This window comes from Hetaerina americana, unplaced genomic scaffold (assembly GCF_022747635.1).
Source record: "Hetaerina americana unplaced genomic scaffold, ioHetAmer1.1.p SCAF_6, whole genome shotgun sequence".
NCBI lineage: Eukaryota > Metazoa > Arthropoda > Insecta > Odonata > Calopterygidae > Hetaerina > Hetaerina americana.
Window position 1 is genome coordinate 89800292 of NW_027287205.1, and position 23698 is coordinate 89823989.

The following is a 23698-nucleotide window of genomic DNA, read 5'->3' on the forward strand; positions in this document are numbered from 1 at the left end:
TGGCGAAGAACACGGTCACGATGAGCGCCGTGTGAGCCGGCGCGTTATCGTTGTGGAAACGCCATGGATTGTTTCTCCACATGTCCGGCCTCTTTCGGCTCTCTGCGCCCCTCAGCCTCTTCATAACATTTAAGTGGAAATCTTTGTTGACGGTTTGACCTTCGGGGACGTATTCGTAATGAATCAGCCCTTGCCTATCGAAGACACACGCCAGCATGACCTTCACATTGGACCAGGGCATGCGAGCCTTCTTTGGCCGCGGAGGATGAGGACCTTTCCACTGAGAAGACTGACCCTTTGTCTGAACATCATAACCGTAAAACCAGGTTTTTTTCAACGCTTACGATAGTTTTAAGAAACTCTGGGTCGGCGTTGGCTCGATCCAGGATTTCCTGACAAATGTCCACACGTTTTTGTCTCTGTTCATCAGTCAGCACCCGCGGGACGAATTTTGATGCGACGCACGTCATGCCCAAAATGTCTGTCAACATTGTCTGACAGGAGCCAAGACCGATGTTCATTTTCTCGGCTATCTCCCTAACAGTTAATCGGCGATTTGCCCGCACCAAATCGTTCACCAATTTGACATGTTTGGGGTCTGTCGAAGTGGAAGGCCGCCCCACCCCGTTCGCGAATCTTCATCTGTCGAGGTTCTGCCCGATTTAAAATGACTCTACCCCTCAAAACACTGGCTTCGACTCATATAGCTTCATTAACAAAGGCTTGCTGAATCATTCCAAATGTCTCCGTAGCACTTTTACCGAGTTTGAAACAAAATTTCACGCACACACGCTGTTCCTCTGGCTCTTTCATTGCTGTCATTGCAAACGGCGAGAAACAGGTTAAGACACGTACCGCTGCTGCTGCGTACCGATTCGGCGTAAACAAACGCGACACCTCTCGTTTTAGTCGTCAGATGTGTCGCTAGACGGCGTAGTGTCTCTCGTTTCGGTCCATTGAACGGTTTGCGCGGAATAAAATCATTCCGGTCTGTATTTCGTCAGACTTTGTTAGCGGGAGGACCGAGAAGATTTTGTCAGATGAGTGTTATTCCAGTACAATAAATGTTAATACAACAATAAATGTTGTCCAAATGTTTGATATCGCAACTCCTTAAAGTGGTTTACTGGGTCAACAACAAGAGGATGGAGGTCAGGGTAAAGGATTATTTAGGGCATGATCACTTATGGTTCAGGAACGGAGGAGGCGCGCGCGCGATGCCATGGCAGTAATTAGAGTGGAGGAATAGAGAATGAAATCAGGATGCATTTTGTTATTTCGTAGATTACGATGAAGGCGTTCGATGGAGTGAATTTAAGTGGATTGATGAATGTATTACAGAGGACAGGAGTTGTTTGGAGGGATAGGAGACATCCGCTGTTTATCCACATAAATCATGGAAACGTATTCAAAAGGCGACTAATCCCTAACCTACGTATACATGTCTCGGATTACTCAGGGTCGAGTGGCGTACGAGGCGCGTTCAAAAGTGTCAGGAGTGTCCATTATCGATAATATATATCATATATCATATTTGTTGATTTTAATGATACCCTTGAGAGAGTCATGAAAATATAACACATTGTGACAGAATGCAGGTTAAGCCCGTTCCGAGGGTCTCCTGTCCCCAAGGTTGCCTTCGCACTCTCGCACAAGTCTTCCTTTGAGGGATCAAAACGAAGGGAACTGTAGGCCGACCTTTGCTCCTGCCGTGTCGGCTCCCTTCGGAAAATAGGGCCTCGTACAGAAGTCCTTTCTTCGTTCCCGCCGGTGCCTTAGTGAAGGAAACACTCTCGCTGGTGCATGCTTCAGACAGTATCTAGGGTGATGAATGTGTTGAAATGACGATTTTAGAATTGGTAATCAAATATATTATACTCCGTTTATTCACGTAGTGTATTTTTGCCAAATATTTATAATTGATGTCGGGTGCATTTAACAATTAAAACATGAGGTGATAATTTTGCCTGGAACTTTATTTGCATTTAATGAGCTTTTTCAGAAGAGGGAGGCCAATCAGTCTCAATTCTTCGCTGAAACTCAGCTGTGCATTTTTATAGGGTTGCAGCTAACAATTCTTAGTGTCCTTTCTCCATTCCGATGGAATCACTTGGGCCTGTATCAGTAATACACCTTTCTGCATCCCTTTGTTATTATTTTTTTGATTCCTATAATGCCACAAGGAGTGTATCATAGACTTGATGATACCGGGTGCGTTCCAAAAGTAATGCAATTGAATTTCCCGAGCCGCTCCATTACCCTGCCCGTCGATTGAGTATCAAGGTGGTTGTCAATGAATTGAACTTGTCGTCAACTGCTGTGTTTCGCATTGTTACTGAAGATTTAGCGATGAGGAAAGTGTGCGCTAAGCCCAGTGCCCAAGGTGTCTGCCACAACGCGCTACCAGTCCGCGAGTTCCTGGCCGAACACCAGGTGCCAACGCTGGCCCACCCCCATATCTGTAGTCCTGACGTCGCCCCAGCTGACTTCTTTTTGTTCTCTCGGATTAAGGCAGCCCTGAAAGGAACCCGTTTTTTTATCCATAGATGAGATCCAATCAGCCGTGACCTTGCGAGAGGTCCATGAAGGCGCATTCCAGGGCGCGTACCGCTAATGGCAAATTTGCTGGGAAAAATGTGTAGAGGCCCGAGGACAGTACTTTGAAGAATTTCAAGTGTTTGTGCAAATCTGTTCAATTAATTAATTTTTAAAAATAATTGTGTTACTTTTAGAACGCACCCTGTGTAACACTCCATTTTGATAATGTCTTATCAAATCCCTTCTTTTGGCAAAGAACAAAAGCGAATTAACGCCGGCGCATAATGTCGACTATTTTAAATGAACAACAGAGACTCCCTATCGTCATCACCTCAATCAGGCCGATGTCGCCAACATTTCAATTGACCATCTAAACATTTTTTTAGAAAAAAGTACCTTTATTTCAGCCCAAGAAAGTAATTATACCAAAGGTATTTTGAGGAAAAATACTGTCGTCAATTTTCAGTGTTGAAAATTAGCAGAAGGTGCTGAATGAAAAATTCTTGAGGAAAATAAAATGTGGAAATTCAACTTCTGGAAGTATTAGAACTTAAGGCGTCAATAATTTTGTGTTTTACAGCTCTTGAAGTGTACTTACTTTAAAGTTAAATGTAATTCTGATATAACGTGAGACCGGGAAAATATTTGTTTTGTACTGATTATTTAAATATTTCCAGAGTTATGTATTTCATTGTCCTTTAAATGAGTTAAATAACGTTGTCGATTAAGTACCTATGTGTGCATTGTTTGGTTAGTCGTAATAATAATTTTATTCCTGATCTATGATGTATACAATTCCAGTAATTGATCGTGAACTATAATCGATGGCAAACTGAACTGAAATTGGTTTTTTTAGGGGTGGCACAGAAAAAGAATGGACAAGAATTAGTTAGGGGTAAATGTTTTTGCTTTTTAGTCCTCTTCCCCCGCACCCATAGTGTCGCTTTTATGCCGTTTGAGGCCGTTTTAATCTGCGGACTTCGGAGTGGGGTCCTTGACAACGACCTCCCCCCCCCCCCCAGACGGCCGCTCCCACCCTTGCCGTAACGAGCCACGGCAGAGGGGGGGCACAACATTGGCGCTGCCGTGTGATGCGGTGCAATGTCTATTACATTTGCTACGTGACGGGAATAGCATTGCGAACTTGAGTTGATACGCAACGAATTCATCGCACGATCGGTCTCATTTGGTTTGACCACACAAAGCCGTTTTAAATCCTCTTTAATATTTTTCATGGCTCAAGGCTTCGACGTATTAGCGTCGAAGGGGATTGCTCGAGCGAGCCAGAAAGTGGAAACGAAGATCTAACGCAGCCGAAACAAAGGATGTATTACCTGACAAATAGAATGAAATGGAGGATAATTGCAAGTTGGCTATCATAGGCAATTTTATAGAACAAGTAGATGTTGTACATGTTGGCGAAGGATGGCTGAGTAAATGAAGCGTTGGAAGGCACGTGAATGCAAGAAAAATGGCTGCTGACAGCTTGGGTCGAGTATTATAATTATTACGCACCATTGATTGGTATTCCACCGTCTGAGGCAGGTTTTCCTTTTTGACGAGGGACAGGCCAAAGAGGCGACGACGTATTTACTTACTTCTCGTAAAAAACAAAACCTGACGTCCGACACTACAAAACGTCCATCTTCGATCCTGCTTACTCCTCCCTCCTTTCGTTCCGTCCAGCATCAACTACAACTGCATATTACCCCGCAAGAGAGTGTGGCAGGGGGTGTTAGGCAGCCACGGGTAAAAAAGAACAAAACCCCATGCAAAGCCCACAAATCCACGCCAATCTGCCCCCGCGGTGGCGCATACATATTCATGTAAAAACCTTTTTAACTTACACGCATGCAAATGCATATACCCTCAACTAACATACATATGCACCTATGAATATACCTAATGTCTATGCTGCGTTTATCTTGTCCTGACTTGTAAATCGTGTGTCTTTACTACTGCATACACAACATTGAATTGAGTGTCTTGACATCTACGCAAGGGCGTGTGGAGGGGGGTGTCGGGTCACCAACCATGCCAGCACCATCCCAATCATGTCGCCTCGACACAAATATTAGTTTGATCATGCACTCGAAAAATGTTAGTCACACGAAATTAAGTACTGGCATGTGACAATATTAAAAAGAAGGGTACGTACTGATACATACGTAATCATGCTGTAGAACTGTTAAAAAGATGGTGTATCAAAAAAATAATAACATCCCCATCCTGCTCCTGCCTCACTTGTCTGCTGTCCTCCGCAAGTTTTCAACATTCGCCATCACCAATCAACACGCCCTTCATCCATTTCTCCTGCTTCCTTACGATTTCTCCCAACAAACCCCTCTACTCCCCCATTATATATCCAGAGCACTTCAAAGGCAGGTATGTTTGCACTTCCTCATTTGCATTCCATCTTTTGGTCCATTTCACCTTCTCCACATCCACATTTCAAAAGCCTCCAGTCTACGTCTATCCTACTGCTTCAATGACCACGTTTCCGCGCCATACATAGCTACGCTCCATATCAAAGTTTTTACGAGTATTTTCTTAACATCCTAACTCAACGTCCCTGTCATCAACTCCCTACTCCTTGTGGAAGCTTCTCAGCGTAATTCTTCTCCATAAATCCCTACTACTTTAATTATTTCAAGATAGGTAAACAGTTCCACCTGCTCTAATTTATTAAGGAGTGGTGCTAACATATTACGGCTTTTGGAGTTTTCATTTAAGTTGACACATGCTCTACTTTACGAGCTTCCAAGTGTAAATATTTCATTTGGCTTTTTTATTTCTCGTCAACGGCATAGCCTTTTTTTCTTACATTTATTCTCATCCCATACCAATTGCACTGACTTTCCCAGGGGACCCGGATGTTGCAGTGGTTAACGTACGTAATGGTTTCGTCCAGAGGGCCTGGGTTCCCAGGTGTGGCAGATATTTTTCGGTGGTATCCCGATCCCTGCTTGAGTTGCTTTGTGGAAGGCACTTTGAGTATACGACGTCCATCGGATGGGACGTTAAGCAGTGGACCCCTAGGCACCTTTCTTAGAGAGTAGTCGGCTGATGTCGACGCCAGGTTTCCTTCCACCCTGCCTCCACCCATCCAGCCCCGATGACGCGAGTGACCTCAGCCGTCGGTCGCCTCCCTTAAAAACTACTTCTGACTTTCCAACGCGATCAGATGTGCTTGGAGCCCTTGGGTGATTGGCAAAAACTGAAGCTTGGTCATCTGCCAACCTAACAGATTCTATGGATAGTCCAGCAGAGCTATCTCCAGTCCATCCCATGCCTTTTTAACCATTTCTTGTGCAAATGATAATTTTTCTCCACACAATCATAAATGATTTCGTGATTCCCCGCTGAACATCAGAAGGAATGATGAACACCCACGCATTTCTCCTCTTCCCCACCCTGCTCATTTAGTCTCTTCACCCGACACTCTTGAGCACTAGGAGACGAATACAGGCTGCGGATAATTTTCCTCCAGTTACTATTAAAGCAAGTAAGCACTTTTAAACATAAGTTTCAATTTGCTAAGTATTTCCTTTCCACATCCATTGTTTTGAGTTGTATATAGTATGGACTTCTGGTATGAAGGTGTTTACCTTCATACCAGAAGTCCATACATCCCTCTACGATTCGGCCTTAGGCGGGTTCCTCCATTTCACCTTTGCCTTCCTTATACTGGAATCAATTGGCGGCATGCATCATTAAAGTTCGGGAGAATTAGTTTACTGAAATGAAAGAAATCTAAGGCTTTGGACTGGATGTTCTTCTTTTCCGGGACAATGAGCGCACATCACTCAATGACCATTCCAAAGTTTAAACGCAGAATGGAATACGAAATGGGGGCAGGAATCACTCGAAGTGAAAATGCCATGCCACTACCGAAGTCAATTTTTGTTTACTCTCTGTTTAGACTAATATAAACACTTTGATAAATAATGATATTTTGAAAATGAAATAGTTTTTTTGGTTGCAAATAAACTTACAAGTTACTTTCAATATATGTCGTTATTATTAATATATAGTGCTATTACATTTGCAATTCTCATTCAGAAATCGTCATACTTACAAGTTCTCAAATTTGCTCAACAAAAAAAAGATGTAAAACACATCACACACTATTTTGCAAATTCCTGGAGAACCACCGCCGCTTGTTTCCCCTACAGCTATCTCCCTTCGGTCGGGGCGGGAGCCCCTCCGGTGCAGTGCCTCGTGGCCCCTGCGCCGCGTCTAACGTCTCTCTCCAATCGGGGGATGCAAAGGGTTGTATGGACGGATGAAAGAGGCCGTCTTCGCACCACAGAAGCGGCCCTTATGACACGTATGACACCAACGCAGGTGGGCGGGACCCACGCCTGTATTAACTCCAGATGGGTGACCCCAACCACTAATAGAACCAAATAAATTGCTTTAGGCGGGTGTCCTTGATGTTAATAGTCATGAAAGAGTGAACATTTATAAGTATATTTGCTCTTGTTCCTGCTCCAATTAATGGCCGATGTTAGCAGCATTGTAGCGATTGGTATTATTGTTATGTTTATATAGTGATTGAGGATTGGGGAGGAATGGGAGGTGGTGAATCAATTAGCAAGACATAACTTTCACATAGAAAGGGTTGCGAAAATCAGGATGCTAAATTCTGAGGCTTTGTTGTGTCGCCAATGCATCTGATAGATCTGTGAAATATATATATGTGTGTATATATGTATGTATATATATATATATATATATATATATATATATATATATATATATACATACATACATACATATACATATATATATATACATACATACATATACATATATATATATATATATATATATATATATATATATATATATATATATAGTACAATACACAGTAACACACAATATAGAAACAAAAAAAGAAGAACACTCACACGTTATTTCTTGATATTTCGACGGAAACAATCCGTCTTCCTCTGAAGATATAGAAGTAATGATATATATATATATATATATATATATATATATATATATATATATATATATATATATATATATATATATATATATATATATATATATACATTCAAACATGAAATCACACCAAACGGCGAACAAATACTCCTAGGAAATATTTTTACATTCTTAATCTGCCTGATTCCGCCTTCCCCACTTCTCCTGTGTTTGTCCTTTATGTGCGTTCCTATCCCTTTTCCTTATATCTGTTTCTATATAAATGAGTATTTGTTTGCCGTTTGGCGGGATTTGGTGTTTGAATGTGTATTAGGCCAATGTGGCTCGTCTCTTCTTCTGGCTATGCGTGCCACGAAACCCACGGCTCTTATCCTTTATGATGTTGTATGATTGCTATACTACTCTCCTTTCTTCTTGTGTGTTTTCTATTTCTCCTTTGGTGGGTGAAACAGCTCCCTAACACCATCTCTTGGCCAAAGAATCGGGGCACTTGGTTGCATAAAGCATCGCAGATCTCAGTGTAAATTACGTTTCCTGCATAGCTCAAGTGGTTAAGAGCCTCCGCCCGGCAAGTAGAAAGATCCGGAGCGCAAATCCCGGTCTAGGAAATATTTTTACATTCGTGATCTGCCTGATTCCGCCTTCACCACTTGTCCTGTGTTTGTCCTTTGTGTGTGTTCCTGTCCCTTTTCCTTATATGTGTTTCTATGTAAATGAGTATATATATAGTGTATAAAAGTTATGTGAAAGTCTTACGGATGTGAATAATAATTTATCTGAAGTTAGCTCTAGCGGACAATGACAAAAACACAAAAACACAGAAAAGAAAATAAACTCACTAGCTTTAGAATTTTTGGTTTTCCAAATCACCTTTCTCAGGAAAGAGAAGGAAGGGACCGAGGAGAAGGTTTCAACAGAAGGGGCTGGAGACACTCAATTGAAGGGGAAGGTGGGGAAAGGTATGCAAGGGGAAGAGTTGTGAGGGGGATTTTTAGAAGTGTGAGAATAATATGGAAGGTGTTGGGAGCCTAAGGGGGATGAATTATACATGAAGATAGGGTTAATTAATGTCTAATATTAATATCTGGATAATTCCTGGAATCCAGGAGCCAAATGAATGCCTGCTCTATTGTTTTGAGTTTGAGTGAGGGTCAGAGGGTGGGAGGGATGCTGAAATAGATTAGCATTTATTAAAGAGAGGGTTGTGTTCGGAGGCGAGTTTGGGGATTGGGAGCATCCCTATCAGGAAGGAATGGGTGGTTATTGATTCTAATATTTAGGGGTGTGGTACACCGTCCCAAATAAAAGGCAGGACATAGTTGACACTTCAGAAGGTAAATTAAACTGCTGAAGCTCAGCTTCAGTACATTGAGCAGAGAGACTTCCATAATTGTATGTGTATGTATATGTATACATACCTATATGCATGCATGCACATGTATGTTATTGATGATCTAAGTAATACTTTTGCTGCGTATAATATCAAACTTCTAGACCTGTTCACAGTTAAATGCAGCAATGTCTGTGTAATGTGTAGGATTCATGATGTGGTAAATTGATGTTTGGATATTGTATGCGTCCTTTTCTTACTGCTCCAGGGATTGCTATTATTGACCTTTTCACTCATTGCTATATTAATTCATTATATACAAGAATGTGAGTAGCAGTGCTAATGCTCATGTCACTAAACTTACTTAATTCATGTATTTTTAAAGGAAGATGTGGCAATGCATGTGTATGTTAGTGAGCATTGGTACAACCACGTAACTTATGCGTCGAGCATATTTTAGTTCTGAAACATTTTCCTGTGCCATACTAATTATGTCACCCCGGCATGCATCATAATAATCTCTCTCTCTCCTGGTGCAGGCCATTGTCCAGCAGTAACGAGCCCTCGGGGTCAGAGGCGGCCCTCCCCCCACCTGGAGGGGGGGGCAGGTCGGCACCCCCCGACCCATCCGTGCACCTCTCGGCCTCCTTCCGGCGCCCGGCATCCCTCGACTCCCCACATCTGACTGTCACCGTGGTGGTGCACAAGGACGGCACCGGCTATGGAATGAAGGTTTCTGGCGACAATCCCGTCTACGTGCAGGGCGTGAAGGAGGGTGAGTGTCCTCTAAAAATCACCAACCTGACCATGTGCACCAATGCCTATGGCACCTGGATCTGGAAACTTGCCTTCAAGGGTTACAGACAGGCACGGCCAATGTCAAGAGCATTCACCTTCCTCGCTATCGATGAGAATAAAATATCGAGGAGAGGCTCTTGAAATCGTGATAATGAAATGTGGTCAAGGGGGTACTGGGGATGCGTGTGAGAGGAAAAGTGGGTGGTGTGGAAGAAGGGGGTGGTATGCTCCACCCATTTATGAACCTACTTACCCTCTGCCGAGTGCCCTTCCGTACTTACGAACTCCATACAAAGTTTATATAGTAATTGAAAGTGGAGCGCAGACCGTACTTTTGTGGACTTGGCTTTTCACAGCACTCGAGAGATATCATGTCATTGTATGATCATACTTCCATGTGTTCATGTTCCCACCAGGTTATTTTGAAATCAATTCCTTCAATGCCTTTTCCAACTCATCACCAAGTATTCCTGGACATAAGCTTACATCATCCACGTCCTCTTCTCTTTCTTTGTTCAAGCTTGCTGTCCAAATGTCTTTAATTCACAGTTCTTCTAATTTCCTCCACATCTCCCTCGCATCTTTCCTGGGTTAATTGATAATTTCACTGAAATATATTTGATTGTTGTTTTGTACTGGTTTTCCTTTCTTACTTCCTGGCGGTGCATGCACCTCCCTGCCCAGCGTCCTTCCATGTTGTCACTTTCTTTTGTTAACTATTCTCACCGACACACTACGCTTCCCACAATGCTTCTTTCGCCCTCATACATTCCAGCTTCATTTTATTATTTGACTCGAATTGCTTGGTTCTTCCTAACTCTATGTCTACATTCTTCCATTATTTATTCTTCTTGTTTATCATCCTAATGAACTCTGTTGTATTCATATTAATTGTTCTCATTTATGCGTCTGCAGCTTTTGACATGTTTCCATTTTCAGTCTATAGTACCCAGGACCCTGTTCACAGGGATTATTCTTCCACAGCCCGCTGCTACTCCTTCCTTTTACATATACAAGTACTGTTCCCACCCAATGCCACTCATTATTCCAATACTCATAAACCGTCGTACCATGCTTCACTGTTTTCTCTTACCTACCACTGATTCCAATCCTCAGGGATTATATTTCCTTAGCCCACTGTTACTCTTTTTTTTCCGTCTCTGTCAATGCTTTAACAGTCTACTGCCGCAAGGTCCATGTTTTTCCGTCTTGGTTTTGTCATTACACTTCATTCATTTTAAATTATCTGAATCCAAATTTGCTACCAGGGAACACTGCGAAGTGGTCACGTTGTTCTCCTTAAGCCCTGCCTGACAATAGCAAAATTAAATAATAATAAATGTGTTAACATGTCTTTCAGAATCCACCGTATTTTCTATGTATTTCCTTACCTATTTTAGTGTATTATCCAAGTGTTCCTTAGGATCAAGGCCTGTGTCCTGCAGAACTACATGTGTATATATGCTTCCTCCCCAAATATTATTCATTATTCTTAAACCACAGTATCATGCTTCACCCTTATCTCTTACCTAGCACTGATTCCAATCCCCTGTCATTAAAAATGTTTCTTATAAGGAACCTTCCATCCTCTACGTTCTCCTTTCCTTCTCAGGTGGCGTGTACACCTAAGCAATGAGTGAGTTCATTTATACTTTACACTATCAGGCTTCTCTTTGTGTAATTGTTTGATGTCCATATGCAATGAGTGCATGTGTATGTGGAAAAGTGCCTGTGTTTCATATAAAAAAACAATCCAATCACTCCCGTACCAAAAGACCCAACCTGAAAATTTCAAAGTGAAATGAAACGTGCAGTGTTGAGGACTTGAGATTTTCACTGCTAGGGGAAAATGGCCCTTGATACAAATGAACTCCTCAGCTCCCAGGTTTAACAGATTACCCAAAATACATACATAGGCAACGCCAATTCCACCTGTGGTTTCAGCTATGTCTGCCCCATCACACCTTCTGTCACGCAAATTAAACCTTATGTTCTGACACTACTCACGTTTAAAACCCAAAAACAGAGTTAAAAGCTAAAAGGGATTAATGTCCTGAGAAAAACAACACTAGTTCCTTTTGATATGAATAACTTATTCACTGGTGTGCCCAGATTGGAAGCCTTGCTTAAAGCTCCAAGTTTCTTAAAGGACTCTAACATAACCACAAATATTTCAAACTAAATAATCTCCCTCATCAAAATGGCAGTTGATCATAATTATTTCCGTCTCAACCACAATTTCTACATCCAAGGAGATGGTCTAGTTATGAGTTCCCCACTTCCCCCCTCCTAGCTGACATCTTCCTTAATTCCTCAGAAGAACATCTGTTCACTACTGCCAATAAACACGAGGAAACAGTCATGTGTTGGTTCCGCCACGTACATGAAACGTAGATGACATTCTGTGCCTGTGGACAGGGTCAAACCACCAGTTGAGACTCCTTCCGCCATTACCTCAACACCATCCATTCAAATAGTTCCATGCCCATTGAAAAAAAAAATCTAGACAGCTCAGTTAATTTCTTATACCGGTCAATTGCCATAAAAGAAAAGAGACAAGAGTTCTCAATTCACAGGACACCCAAACACATGGATCATATAATTCCCAATGATTCCTCCCATCATTTATCTCACAAATATGCAGCCCTCCACTCGATGATCCACAGGCTCCTACAGAACACCCTTCCCCCACAAATTTCAATTAAGATCTTTGGGCAATTACGAATACAGCCACATACAAACTCAAATCTAGTTAGAAAAATAATTTGGAAAAAACAAAAAGCAATGGCTATAAGTAGAATATCCTCCTCTCAGTCCTCGACATCTGAAGGCTTCAAGTGGTGCTTGACCCCATTCCTGGGAGATATCTCCCATTAAATCTCCTATTGCCTTCCAACTACACTCAAAGCGGCCTCTTACCCATCCCTTACTCTCCCCAAACTCATAGCGGAGGGCAAAGATGCATGCCTTTTAAATCAGGCATCTGCAAACTAAAATGCGATAATTTCACAATCCTTATTTCGGTCAAACTGAGAGGAATTTCAAGACAAGCCAAAGAAAGGTGTCTCATAAATCAAAACCCCAATTCCCTCTTCACAAAACACTCGCATGTTATAAACACAAGAGCAATTTCGTTCCAGAAATACTGCATATCCTACCCGAAGGATTAAAAATGAACACTATCGAGCAAATCAAAATTTAAAGGCACTTGGCAGACCCCAAGACAATACTTCTTAATGAGCAATTACATGCTCATCCCTGCCCTCTCTGCTCCGAGAAACTGACCTTGAGGGAAAACAAATCGAACTGTTCAAAGTACCCATTAGCACCCCACCCCATCCATGCCCCTGACCAAAGCCAATGCCACATCATAACTAACGCTCTTTCCCTTCCCTTACCCAAAGAAACCCAGACCACCACCTTCAACCTCCCCCTCCCACATGGCAATCCCCTCTCCCCTGTCCTCGGGGTATATGCATGTTCAACTGCTTCATGTGAACCAAACTGGTGCCTGATGGTGCCGCAAGTTGGTGACATGCATTGTACCTTAAAATAAAGTCTAAGGAAAACCATACACTCAGTTAACATGGACAATGAGTCCATTGGTTGAGCTGTAAATTTTACTGGTAATGTTACATCCGTTGCTTGCTCTATGTTTACTGCACTTCTCTCTAACTATTTATACAATATTATTGCCACCCCTCGCAGGCTCTCTTCCACTCTGCTGTTTATCACTCTGTAGCTATTACTCCCGGCTTTCCTTCCATCTCACCTGACGCAACCCTAAAATGTCTTTCTTTCCCAACTCCATCCCCATTTCCTCATTAACCTTCCCTTAACGTCATCCTAACATACCACGTTCCTATTCTAACTAATTCGGTTGTATCCGTCCTCGCTGGCTCTTTTGTTTTGCAAGGATTTCGTGAGATCATGGCTGGGGAGACTTCCGATATAAGTTAAGCAACGGTGGATCCCCAGCCCAGCTCCTTTAATTAACTAGATACGTTCGCTACTCAGTTTATCATAACAACGTTTCACAAATCTATCTCCTCTGCGCTACTCTCGGTCCAATTCTGATTGCAGATCCACTTCATTAGGGTCCAATTTGCGAGGAGCAGACTCTAAAGAAGAGGCATAACCAGCGAAAGATAACATTTCTCCTTGACCCTCACATATACGTGGTGGCCTCAGATGTGCAGTAAACAGCAAGAGGGCCAAGAGGATTCCTACACAATTGGATCGCCGCCAGAAGGTCAACGAAAGAGTCCTCAATATCCCAACGCTACAGAAACTGCACAACAACTGATTAATGGCTTCCACTGGGTTCCAGTCCCAGCCAGCCCAAACCAGAGGTCCACTATCAAAGCTAGGGGAGGGTGCCAGGCAAGCGAGGAAAGAACAGGAGTAGATTACCTTAGCCAGTGACCTTAACCGGTGGATTACCTCAATAAAAGAGGAAGAAATGGTGAAACGGGCGAGAGCATCAAACTTGTCTTGATAACATGCCATGGTCATCATAAAGAAGTCATAATGTTCCAAAGGAAAACAGAAATAGGTCAAAATTAAAGGCCTTTTGCTTGAAAATATACTCGTATAGTATTCAAAATGACGATAATCATTTGTGATGCAACCTTGAGGCAAGCACTTCCTTTCCCTGTTACCCACTCATATGCCCACACGACGAAATTACTTCACTCTGTTTACTACGGTGATGTAATATAATTTGTTGCGCAGTACCTAAGTTTAGGCGTATGACTTCATATGCATGACCAATGAATATCAAAAAGCCATCTGGAAATGATTATTGCGAAATGATACGCCAAGATATAGGTAATCTGGAGTGTAACCCACACTTAACAAACATAGTATTGCGCTCAGAATACATTTTGAATGCGTTTTAATGATTTATGCAGACAAACTGCCGATGTGTTTCCCATCCCTCCAGCGTACTCCTATCGTCCATAATTACTGTGTGTAACAATCATTATTCTACCAAATTCGCACGCACGAACGCTTTCTCGAAGAAGCCAACAAATACAAGATCCTGATTGATCTGGTACATCATGTTTTTATCCCATGATCCTCTCCATTAGTGACCACATCGCTGCTGTGGCATCACGTGTGCCACTCCCCTATCCGAACCAAATGTACTCTCTCTGTCCTCTTTCTGATGATCATAAGTGCTGCCCCCTTAGTTGCTGTTCCACAATCCTCAGGTACAGCTTGATTTGGCTTTTTGGGACAGGAACAAACAGCACTGATTGGACTAAGTCCTTCTGCGTGTTTTGCATCGGCCAATCTATTTCCTCTCTGAAGTTGAACGTAGCACGGAAGGCAGCAGGCGACAAGGTTAGGCACAGAATGTGCAAAGCAGGAATTGGAATGCTGCATGATCTATATGGTTGCATGTCACCCGTATTGGATGGTAGGTGCTTGGATGAAACCTGCATCAGCGGGATGTTGGGGTCTAGAATTAAATGATATTCTAAAAGGGCTTCTCTCCTGAATATTTAAATGCGAAACCTGCAGAGTTGATGCCACTTGGAGATAACTTGGTGTACAAGATACATGGTGGTGTCAAAGTTAATTCATAGAAGCATACCTTTTCATATCCTTCTTTACAAATGCATGAAGTGAATAAGCGACGGTATCATATTGACTACAAAGACGGAAATATATCTGTTTCAGCATGCTTTCAATTAGGCACATATATTCACCCAGGAAAATTAATTTTCATAATCTGACAATCGAGAATTGGTGGGTTAATAAATGAATTTAGAATGTAATCTCCATTTCATGGAATTAATTTCATAGAGTTGTGTGACAATTCCACATTTCAGGAGTCTTGTTAAGTTATGTATGAGACTTCGTAAAGCATTAGTTAAAAAGAAATAACAGGGGTTCCTATGACTATGGCATTCTTTGCACAAAAACCCATCCCTATGGTATTCAAAAAACAAGTGAAGATGCATTTGTTGATGGGAAGTAGCAAACAGATGGATAGGTGGAAGGTGGCGACACATGTGCGCTGGAGGTCTGCGCTTGGCTATCTGGGAAGCACGGATTGGCTTCCCAATCGAAAGTAAACCAAACCATGGATTGGGGAGAGTGCAATAATCAAATCCAGAGAAAATCTCTCGGAAGTGTCCGACAATTGATGGCACCAACATTCACTGGAACTGGAAATTCCCTGAGGGCTGGATATACGTTAAGGACTCGAACAGGAGTGAATGTCCTTAATCGCTAAATATACAGTAAAATGCCCGAGGATGAATTAAATATGGCCAGATGCGCAAATAACCAACTTCACTTGCGTATGGATGGGATATCGCCATTCCTATGTACATGGGAAGACAGAACAAATTAATACCAGTTTTATCCAGGTTATATAAGAGCACAAGTTGTGATACCTGAACGGAAACGAAGAAACCAATGGATATCCCACGAATGTTGCTCAAAATAAATCAAATTGTGGTCAACTAGATCAGAATGAGAATCACGTTTGCCAAGATTTGTTTGAAACAAAAGATATTGAAGTAGCCAGTAAAGTCTACAAGGTATAATTTGTTTTTGGCAAGAGCTGGACAGAAACGTGATGCCTTTTTGAGCACTGGAAAGCACACTCAGAGTATTGATTCGTCAAGATTCAATAACGAATGTGTGAAAATAGAAAGCAAATGCGCGAGCATGTTCAGCACAGTTAAGTTCACTTTACTATGATTTTTTCTCTCTTTTTGTGCCCTGCTCTATTTTTTCTATTTCTTATTTGTGTAACAGAAATCAGTTTGATTTCACATCATTCGAATTGAAGTACGTTTTCATAGGAAAAGTCTTTTTGTGATTCGGCGACGTTTTATTCCACTGCAACGGTGGCCACTTCTACTTCCTCGTGCCTCCAGCTCATGGCATTCAATATGGCATGGCTATACCTTGGCACACACCCTCTTGCTCTGCCATCAAGCTTGCTCATCCATCAGGCAGGCATCCTCCATAAATGTGTGGTGTTATTGTAGCAAACTGATGAGGAGAGACAAGCTGCTTCCAAGCCACGGTTATTATCCTAAACAGATGAGTCTCAGCCTTTGATCTAGATGTAAAGCCTGATTCGGTTATGAACCCAATAGGTTTCAAAATGATTCAGGGTTTCAATTTCATTCAATTTTAATTTTCATGTTTAAAAGCTTTGAATGTATAACATTTAATGTACAAATCATTCATTACTCTCTCTTTTTGTACAATATCTTAGAATGTAAAATGTGTTAAATATGATTTTTTATTTGGTGTTTTCCTACAAAGAAATACAAGTTTTTCTATTTTACAATTTTTTTTCTGTGAAAATTTGATGGAAACATTTTTTTGCTGCTTTTTACGTATTCTACACTCTACTTACGGAATCAAAGGATAGGAATTTCATTGGTAAACTGGTATTTCCCTGTATTTTTAAAGGGCTCACGCCTACTAAATCAGTATGATGTACCTCCACGTAAGTGTTTTACGCGTTGGAATCATATCAATCTTTCTTCTTAAAATATTCCAAGGAACAGAGGAGGGAGATTTTTAGTGATTGCCGTTGGTGTTAAATAAAATGGTTGGACAACTGCCTTCCTGTTCAGATCATTTCAAGATTTGTGGCCTGAATCTTTCTTTCAGCACATCCAATGGCTCTTTACAGGTATGCCATGCGGAATGGTTCTCTCGATCGTGAAAGACAAGATTCTATCTTTCAAAGGGTCCTTAATGAGAATGAGTGGATTGTAATAAATTTTGATTCCAATTTTTCCGGCTTCGACAGTTTCCTGTCAATGGTTTCACTGTATTCGCTGGTATTTTGTGATGGTTTGTTCTGAGGTTACGGTAATCCCTTTGAAGAACCTTGGAGAAGTCGCAGAGTTGCGGGGTTTCACCAATAGGTTGGTTCCCCTCCCTTTGATTGACACTCTCTTCTCTGTGTGTTTACTGCATGCAGCATGACCACTTTCCTGGAAATGCCCTGAATTTTATAATTGTCTGGAAATCCTGGTTATTACCTGGGAATACTAGGAATTAATAGAGTAGAATGGGAATTAATGGAGTAGAATGTTGGTGTGGTTACGATGATGATCATTTCTCGGGACTGAAGATATGCAATGTGAAAATTAGGAAATGGTCCCTTTGATTGATGTAATCACTTTTTAAAAATTTCCTTGAGTGCTGATCTTGGGCACCGATTAGTGTTTAGCTGGACTGCGACTGCCAATCGCTTTCTTTTTTCCTCGGCTGAATGTGGGCTTCGACTTGTGTGAGGCGTTGAGTGATTGTATTAAATGATTTTCATAGTCGTCCTCGGGCTGTTTACAATTTATTCTGCTAATGCTAATTATAAAGCATTGGTTTACCATGGCCCATATTGCTGCATGATAATGTGCTGTAGTTAGGGCCCAAAAATGTTGACTGCTTGTTGTAATTTGCTGGACCTGTTACCCCCATTTAGTTCAAGGATAGCTGGGAAAAACTTTAAGAAATAGGTCAGTTGAGTAAGCATGTTGTAAAGTGGGATGTGACCGATGGTAATAAAATTAAGTTCGCATAAGTTGTGTTTAAATGTTGCTGTTTTCAATGGTCAAGGTGTGTTCTATTATAGAAGCTCGGATCCACTCCCTGATTTAATTGCTGAAAAATTGCACATAGATTTATGTTGAAACTAGTTGAGCCCCTACTACTTATAAAACATTCACGGGGGGATCGAGATGGTGCGGGGGCTAACGTACTGGCTTCCCACCCTGAGGGCGCGGGTTCAAATCCCGGCGGTGTTGAATATTTTTCAGAGGTATCTCGATCCCTACTTGAGGTGCTTTGTGGAGGGCACTTTGAGTGAGTACGCCGTCCGTCGGATGGGACGTTAAGCCGCGGACCCCTTGGCGCCTTTCGTAAAGAGTAGGCTAATGCCGACGCCGGGTTTCTCTCCACCCTTCATCCTTTCCTGTCCTTCCCCTATGGCGCAAATGACCTTAGCTGTCGGTCGCCTCCCCTCAAAACTACTACTAACATTCACGTAAAATTCATGCTACCGTTCCAGGTGATTGTACTTGCGCATGATACCTAATCATGAATCAGTACAAGGGCATTCGTGGAATCTCCTAAAATAACACATTTTAAACAGGTAATTGTTGTTATACACTGATTAGTAGCAATATTTCCTTTCGGTATGATGTGAATGCAGTAATTCATCCCTTTATAATTGACCACGTGAATATTCAGGAGTTTATAATTGTCTTTATTCATAAGTTGGTAGTGATAGTGAATGTTAGCTGAGAAAGATACTGTAGTATATAAGATATTGCAGCAGAACTTTGCTCAGCATTGGTAATGATTCTGAATATGACCCCAAATGTTTACTTATGCTTGAATGAAGTAATATACTATGATTGCTCTTGATTGAACTGAGAAGGACTTTCATTGGTTTATATTTCCCCACGTTCAAATGTTAAACAAATAATAGATTACACCAGCTTGGTCCTTGGTCCTTCTCCTGTAAGTGGTCCTTCCAATACAATGTGATTGTCCAGCATTAGAAAATTTTATTAACCACCTTTGACTTATATATGTGCATAGTGTAGGCCTTTGTGTATCACTTTACACATAATGAAAGCCATACATTTATTCATGAAAGATGAGGGAGATAACATCAGATATATATCTTCAAATTAAAGATTTACAGGCCATTAGTTTAAATGTTATAATATAGATCTTGATGATCTTTAACAACATGTATAATGATTGAATTATGACCATAATAAGAAATAAAGAGGATCTTGAAAATATCATGGTGGCACAGTGGTACCTTGTCTAACAAGCATAATTCGCTCTGATGATCTTTCTCGAAAAACCAAAAACTCATTTAGTGAAACCATTTTTTTCATGTAAATTAATTTAAAGTACGATAGTGTATTCCATGCCCAAAAAAAATACATATATATATGTAATTACATGTATATATATGTTTATATATTCCCGGCAGTGTTGAATATTTTTCAGAGGTATCTCGATCCCTACTTGAGGTGTTAGTGGAGGGCACTTTGAGTGATTACGCCGTCCGTCGGATGGGACGTTAAGCTGCAGACCCCTTGGCACCTTTCGCTAAGAGTAGGCTAATGCCGACGCTGGGTTTCTCTCCACCCTTCATCCTTTCCTGTCAATCCCTAATGGCGCAAATGATCTGAGCTGTCGGTCGCCTCCCATAAATACTACAGCTATACAGATACTACAGATATACAGGATGTGGTGTTTTGCTAGGGGTCACAAATTATTTAATTAGTAATTATGTCCATCCTTAAACCTACCTTATTTGGTAGATTACCTAATAATAATAATATATATATGTATATATATAAATGAAGTACAAAGAATTAAACAATAAATTGAGGCGGGCAACAAATAAAGCAAAAGAAGCATGGTGGAAGATGCAGTGCGAGGATGTGGAAATTTTGCAGAGGAAGGGTGAAATTAGTGCCCTGGAGTCAAAGTTAAATTGTTATCGGGAAGTAAGAAAGGAAGATCTATGCTAAAAGTTAGAGATAATGCGAGTAGGATAGTAGTTGACACTGGAAAGATCCAAGAGAGATGGAAGGAATATATAGAATAACTGTATAGTAAAGAACTTAGACCAAAAAAGTTAGACATTGAAAAAGAATATGACGTAGAGGAAGATAGCTTAGGTCTAGGCATACTAGACGATGAGATAGGAAGGGCATAAAGGGAAATGAAAATAAATAAGGCCGTGGGGGTGGATTACATTCCCGCGGAACTATTGAAATGTTTAGGAAAATGTGGGAGGAAGAGGCTATATGGGCTGATTCGTAGTATCTATGAGGAAGGAAACTGGCCGGAAGACTTTGTGAGATCAGTGTTAGTTCCTATTCCGAAAAAGGTAGAGGCTACATCATGTGAGGACTACAGGACAATAAGTTTGATACCCCACGCAGCTAAAGTTGTTCTCAGGATCATTAACAAAAGGATAGAGCGTAGGGCAAATGATTACTTAGGGGATGATCAGTTTGGGTTTAGAAAGGGGAGAGGTACGCGTGATGCCATTGCAGTAATGAGATTATTAATCAAGAGGAATATAGAACAGAACCAGGAGGTATTTGCCTGTTTCGTAGATTTCGAAAAAGAGTTTGATAGAGTGAATTGGGAAAAACTAATGAGTATATTGCAGAAAATAGGAATAGATTTGAGGGAAAGGAGGCTAATCCGCAACCTGTACATGTCTTGGACTGCTCAGGTGTGGGTGGGGAACGGGGAGTCCGGATGGGCAGTGTTAGGAAGAGGTGTAAGGCAGGGTTGCCCATTATCACCGTTGCTGTTCAACCTGTATTCAGAGGAAATGATTAAGGAGGCATGGGAAGAACTGGAGGTAGGAATGAAAGTGGACGAGGAATTCATAAATCAGTTAGGTTCGCTGATGATCAATCTTTAGTTTGTCAGTCAGCCAAGGGGTTGCAAGCATTGTTGAGTGAATTGGAAATTCAGCGCGACAGGTATGGGATGAGAATAAATATTAATAAAACATAAGATATGCCATTTTCTAGAAAGAAGAAGGCTAAGCTAAATCCATGCAGGTTGTGCCATATTTACTTCTGAAAAGGAGTAAGAAGTTGGTGGTAGTTGGAACCGAGCATGCTGCCACCTTTGACGTGTGCAGTTTCCTTCATGTCTTTTGGATGGTTGCTTTTAAGTCCAATAGCATTAAGTCTTTTTCCAATGTCTTCACTGTGGCAGCTTTGTCCGTGAGTGATATGATATGGATATTCACATGCAGCATAAATATAATGCCTATCCATTGTATTTGAACTGTATGAACACAGAATGGCTTCAGATTTATCATCCAGGTTCTTTATTAATTTGATTAAGGACAAATTCATTTTTTGAAATATTATAAAAATATTGATATATTTGTGTTAATTGCATTTTAAACATAATGTGGTGCCAAATGTCTCATGTACGAGATGTACATTATTAATATACTTATGCAGTATATATATGGAAATGTATCTATGGATATCCACCTATCTATCCATCTATCCATCAATGAATGTATCCATTGACTTACTCTCTCATGGATTGGTAAGTGATGAATGTGTATTATGGCTATCCATCGAATATTTTGTGCTGCATGGTTGTGGTAGAGAAATTGATTGATAAATTAGTTTTCAAATTGAATAGTTTGTGACACAAATATGCTGTGAACATTTTGGATGCAAGTAAATTGGCAAATTAAATATATATGAGTCCAACTTTATCCCCAAATTGATGTCTGCACCAAAGTACATAAATAAACGTCAAAATGAAATAAACTTTAATGTTTACTATTCGTAATCTACCTATTGAGGTATGTTTTGGATGGACACAACTACCAAATAAATATTTTGTGACTCCTAGCAAAACACAATCCAGCATCCTACTCTACAAGTCCATCTTCATCTCCATGTACTTCCTTCCTCCTTACATTCCATCCAACATCCCTATTCTGTTCCTTCCCTTTCCTCGTTTGCCTAACATTCTGCCCTCTATTACAGTCTTCAACATCCCACTGCCGGTCAATACCCCCTTCATCCACTTTTCCTGCCTCCATAGGATTTCTCCCACAAACCCCTCTCTTCGCCCACCATACCAAGTACTTCCTCATTTGTTTTCTTCTCTGTCCATTTCACCTTCTCCATTCTTCTCCACACCCACATTTCAAAAGCCTCCAATCTACATCTATCCTCCTGCTTCAATGACCACGTTTCCGCACCGTATGTAATTACACTACATACCAAAGTTCTATCAGTCAGCCAAGAGGTTGCAGACATTGTGAAATGAATTGAAAATTCAGTATAATAAAAATGGGATACAAATAAATGCAGATAAAACAAAGGCACTGCAGTTTTCCAGAAAGAGATAGGCTAAGCTATACTTTAAAATAGCAAGGCAAAAACTAGAGCAGATGAAACAGTTTACGTATCTTGGAAGTATTTTGGGCCAAAATGGTCAAAGTAACAGAGACATTGGGAGAAGAATTGTGCTAGGCAAAGAAGCTTTCACAAGACAGAGGGAATTGATGACAGGGGCCTTGAGTAAGGATGTGAAGACAAGGGTTGTTAAATCTTTGATAGGAATTAATATCAGAGAATAAATCATTGGCTGAATTTGCTTACACTTCATAATCCACAATATCTATTTAAATTAATTAAGGGTTAAGTGGAAATGAATATTTCCCTCGGAAGTCCTTTATCATTTGTGGTGGAAGAATTGTGTTATTGGCTGACTGTTCCTTGGTCAGAGTCAGTTGGATGACTTTGATATTAAATGACTTTCAATACTTTATTACAAATGAAATGGGTGTCATTGTTGACAGGGTCACTCAAGTCAATGTGATTAGATGGCCTTGAGCAGTTGGATGAAACTGAAACCCCAGAGCATTGTACCTGGAATAAACAGATATACTTCACATTTTGACCTTTGTATTTATTGGTGCATGGGACTTTGATCTAGGTGTCTCTTAATTTTTCAAGTTTTTTGGCTGCATATGTTTAATTTTTATTAATCCCCAATTAGAAATCAGTGTTATTTATTTTAGTCTATTAAATGCCCCCATTTTGTTTATTTATGTACCAATGCTTTTGCTGTTTGGTAATTTGCACATTTGCACATTAATTGTTTGCAGGTGGAGCTGCCGAAAGGGCCGGCCTGCACAGCGGCGACAAGATCATCAAGGTATGTGTGCGCATGACATATTTATTTCATTCTTAGCTACTAATACAAGGTCTGCTCAAAAAAAGATGAGACTATTTGGATAAATACATAATTCTATTATTTACTCTTTAATCATGCTTATTGCCTTTAAAATACAGCCCTTGGCTGCCAATACAATGCTCCCAATGTCGTTTCCAGGTTGGGAATCCCACCAGGAACGCTTCTTTCAGGATAACCTTTAATTCTGCGGTACAATTTTGTTGGCTGTCTTCATTAGTTTCAAATCGGTGTTCTTTAAAGGTGGATTTCACCTTGGGGAATAGGAAAAATTCTACTGGAGCAAGATCTGGAGAATGGGGCGATTTG

General features: G+C 40.9%; 1 protein-coding gene across 5 annotated transcripts in view; it reads left to right on the forward strand.

Moving 5' to 3' along the window:
* Positions 1 to 23698, forward strand: part of RhoGEF2 (Rho guanine nucleotide exchange factor 2) — a 394018-nt gene that overhangs the window by 22300 nt on the left and 348020 nt on the right. For all 5 annotated transcript variants that reach the window (XR_011702249.1, XM_071593430.1, XM_071593432.1 and 2 more), the window contains exons 2-3: positions 9361 to 9596; positions 23304 to 23353. Coding sequence is in view for 4 of the 5 variants with exons in the window: in XM_071593430.1 (XP_071449531.1) it covers positions 9361 to 9596; positions 23304 to 23353 (286 nt within the window). In the remaining variant the exon portion in view is untranslated. The remainder of the gene's footprint in view (positions 1 to 9360; positions 9597 to 23303; positions 23354 to 23698) is intronic.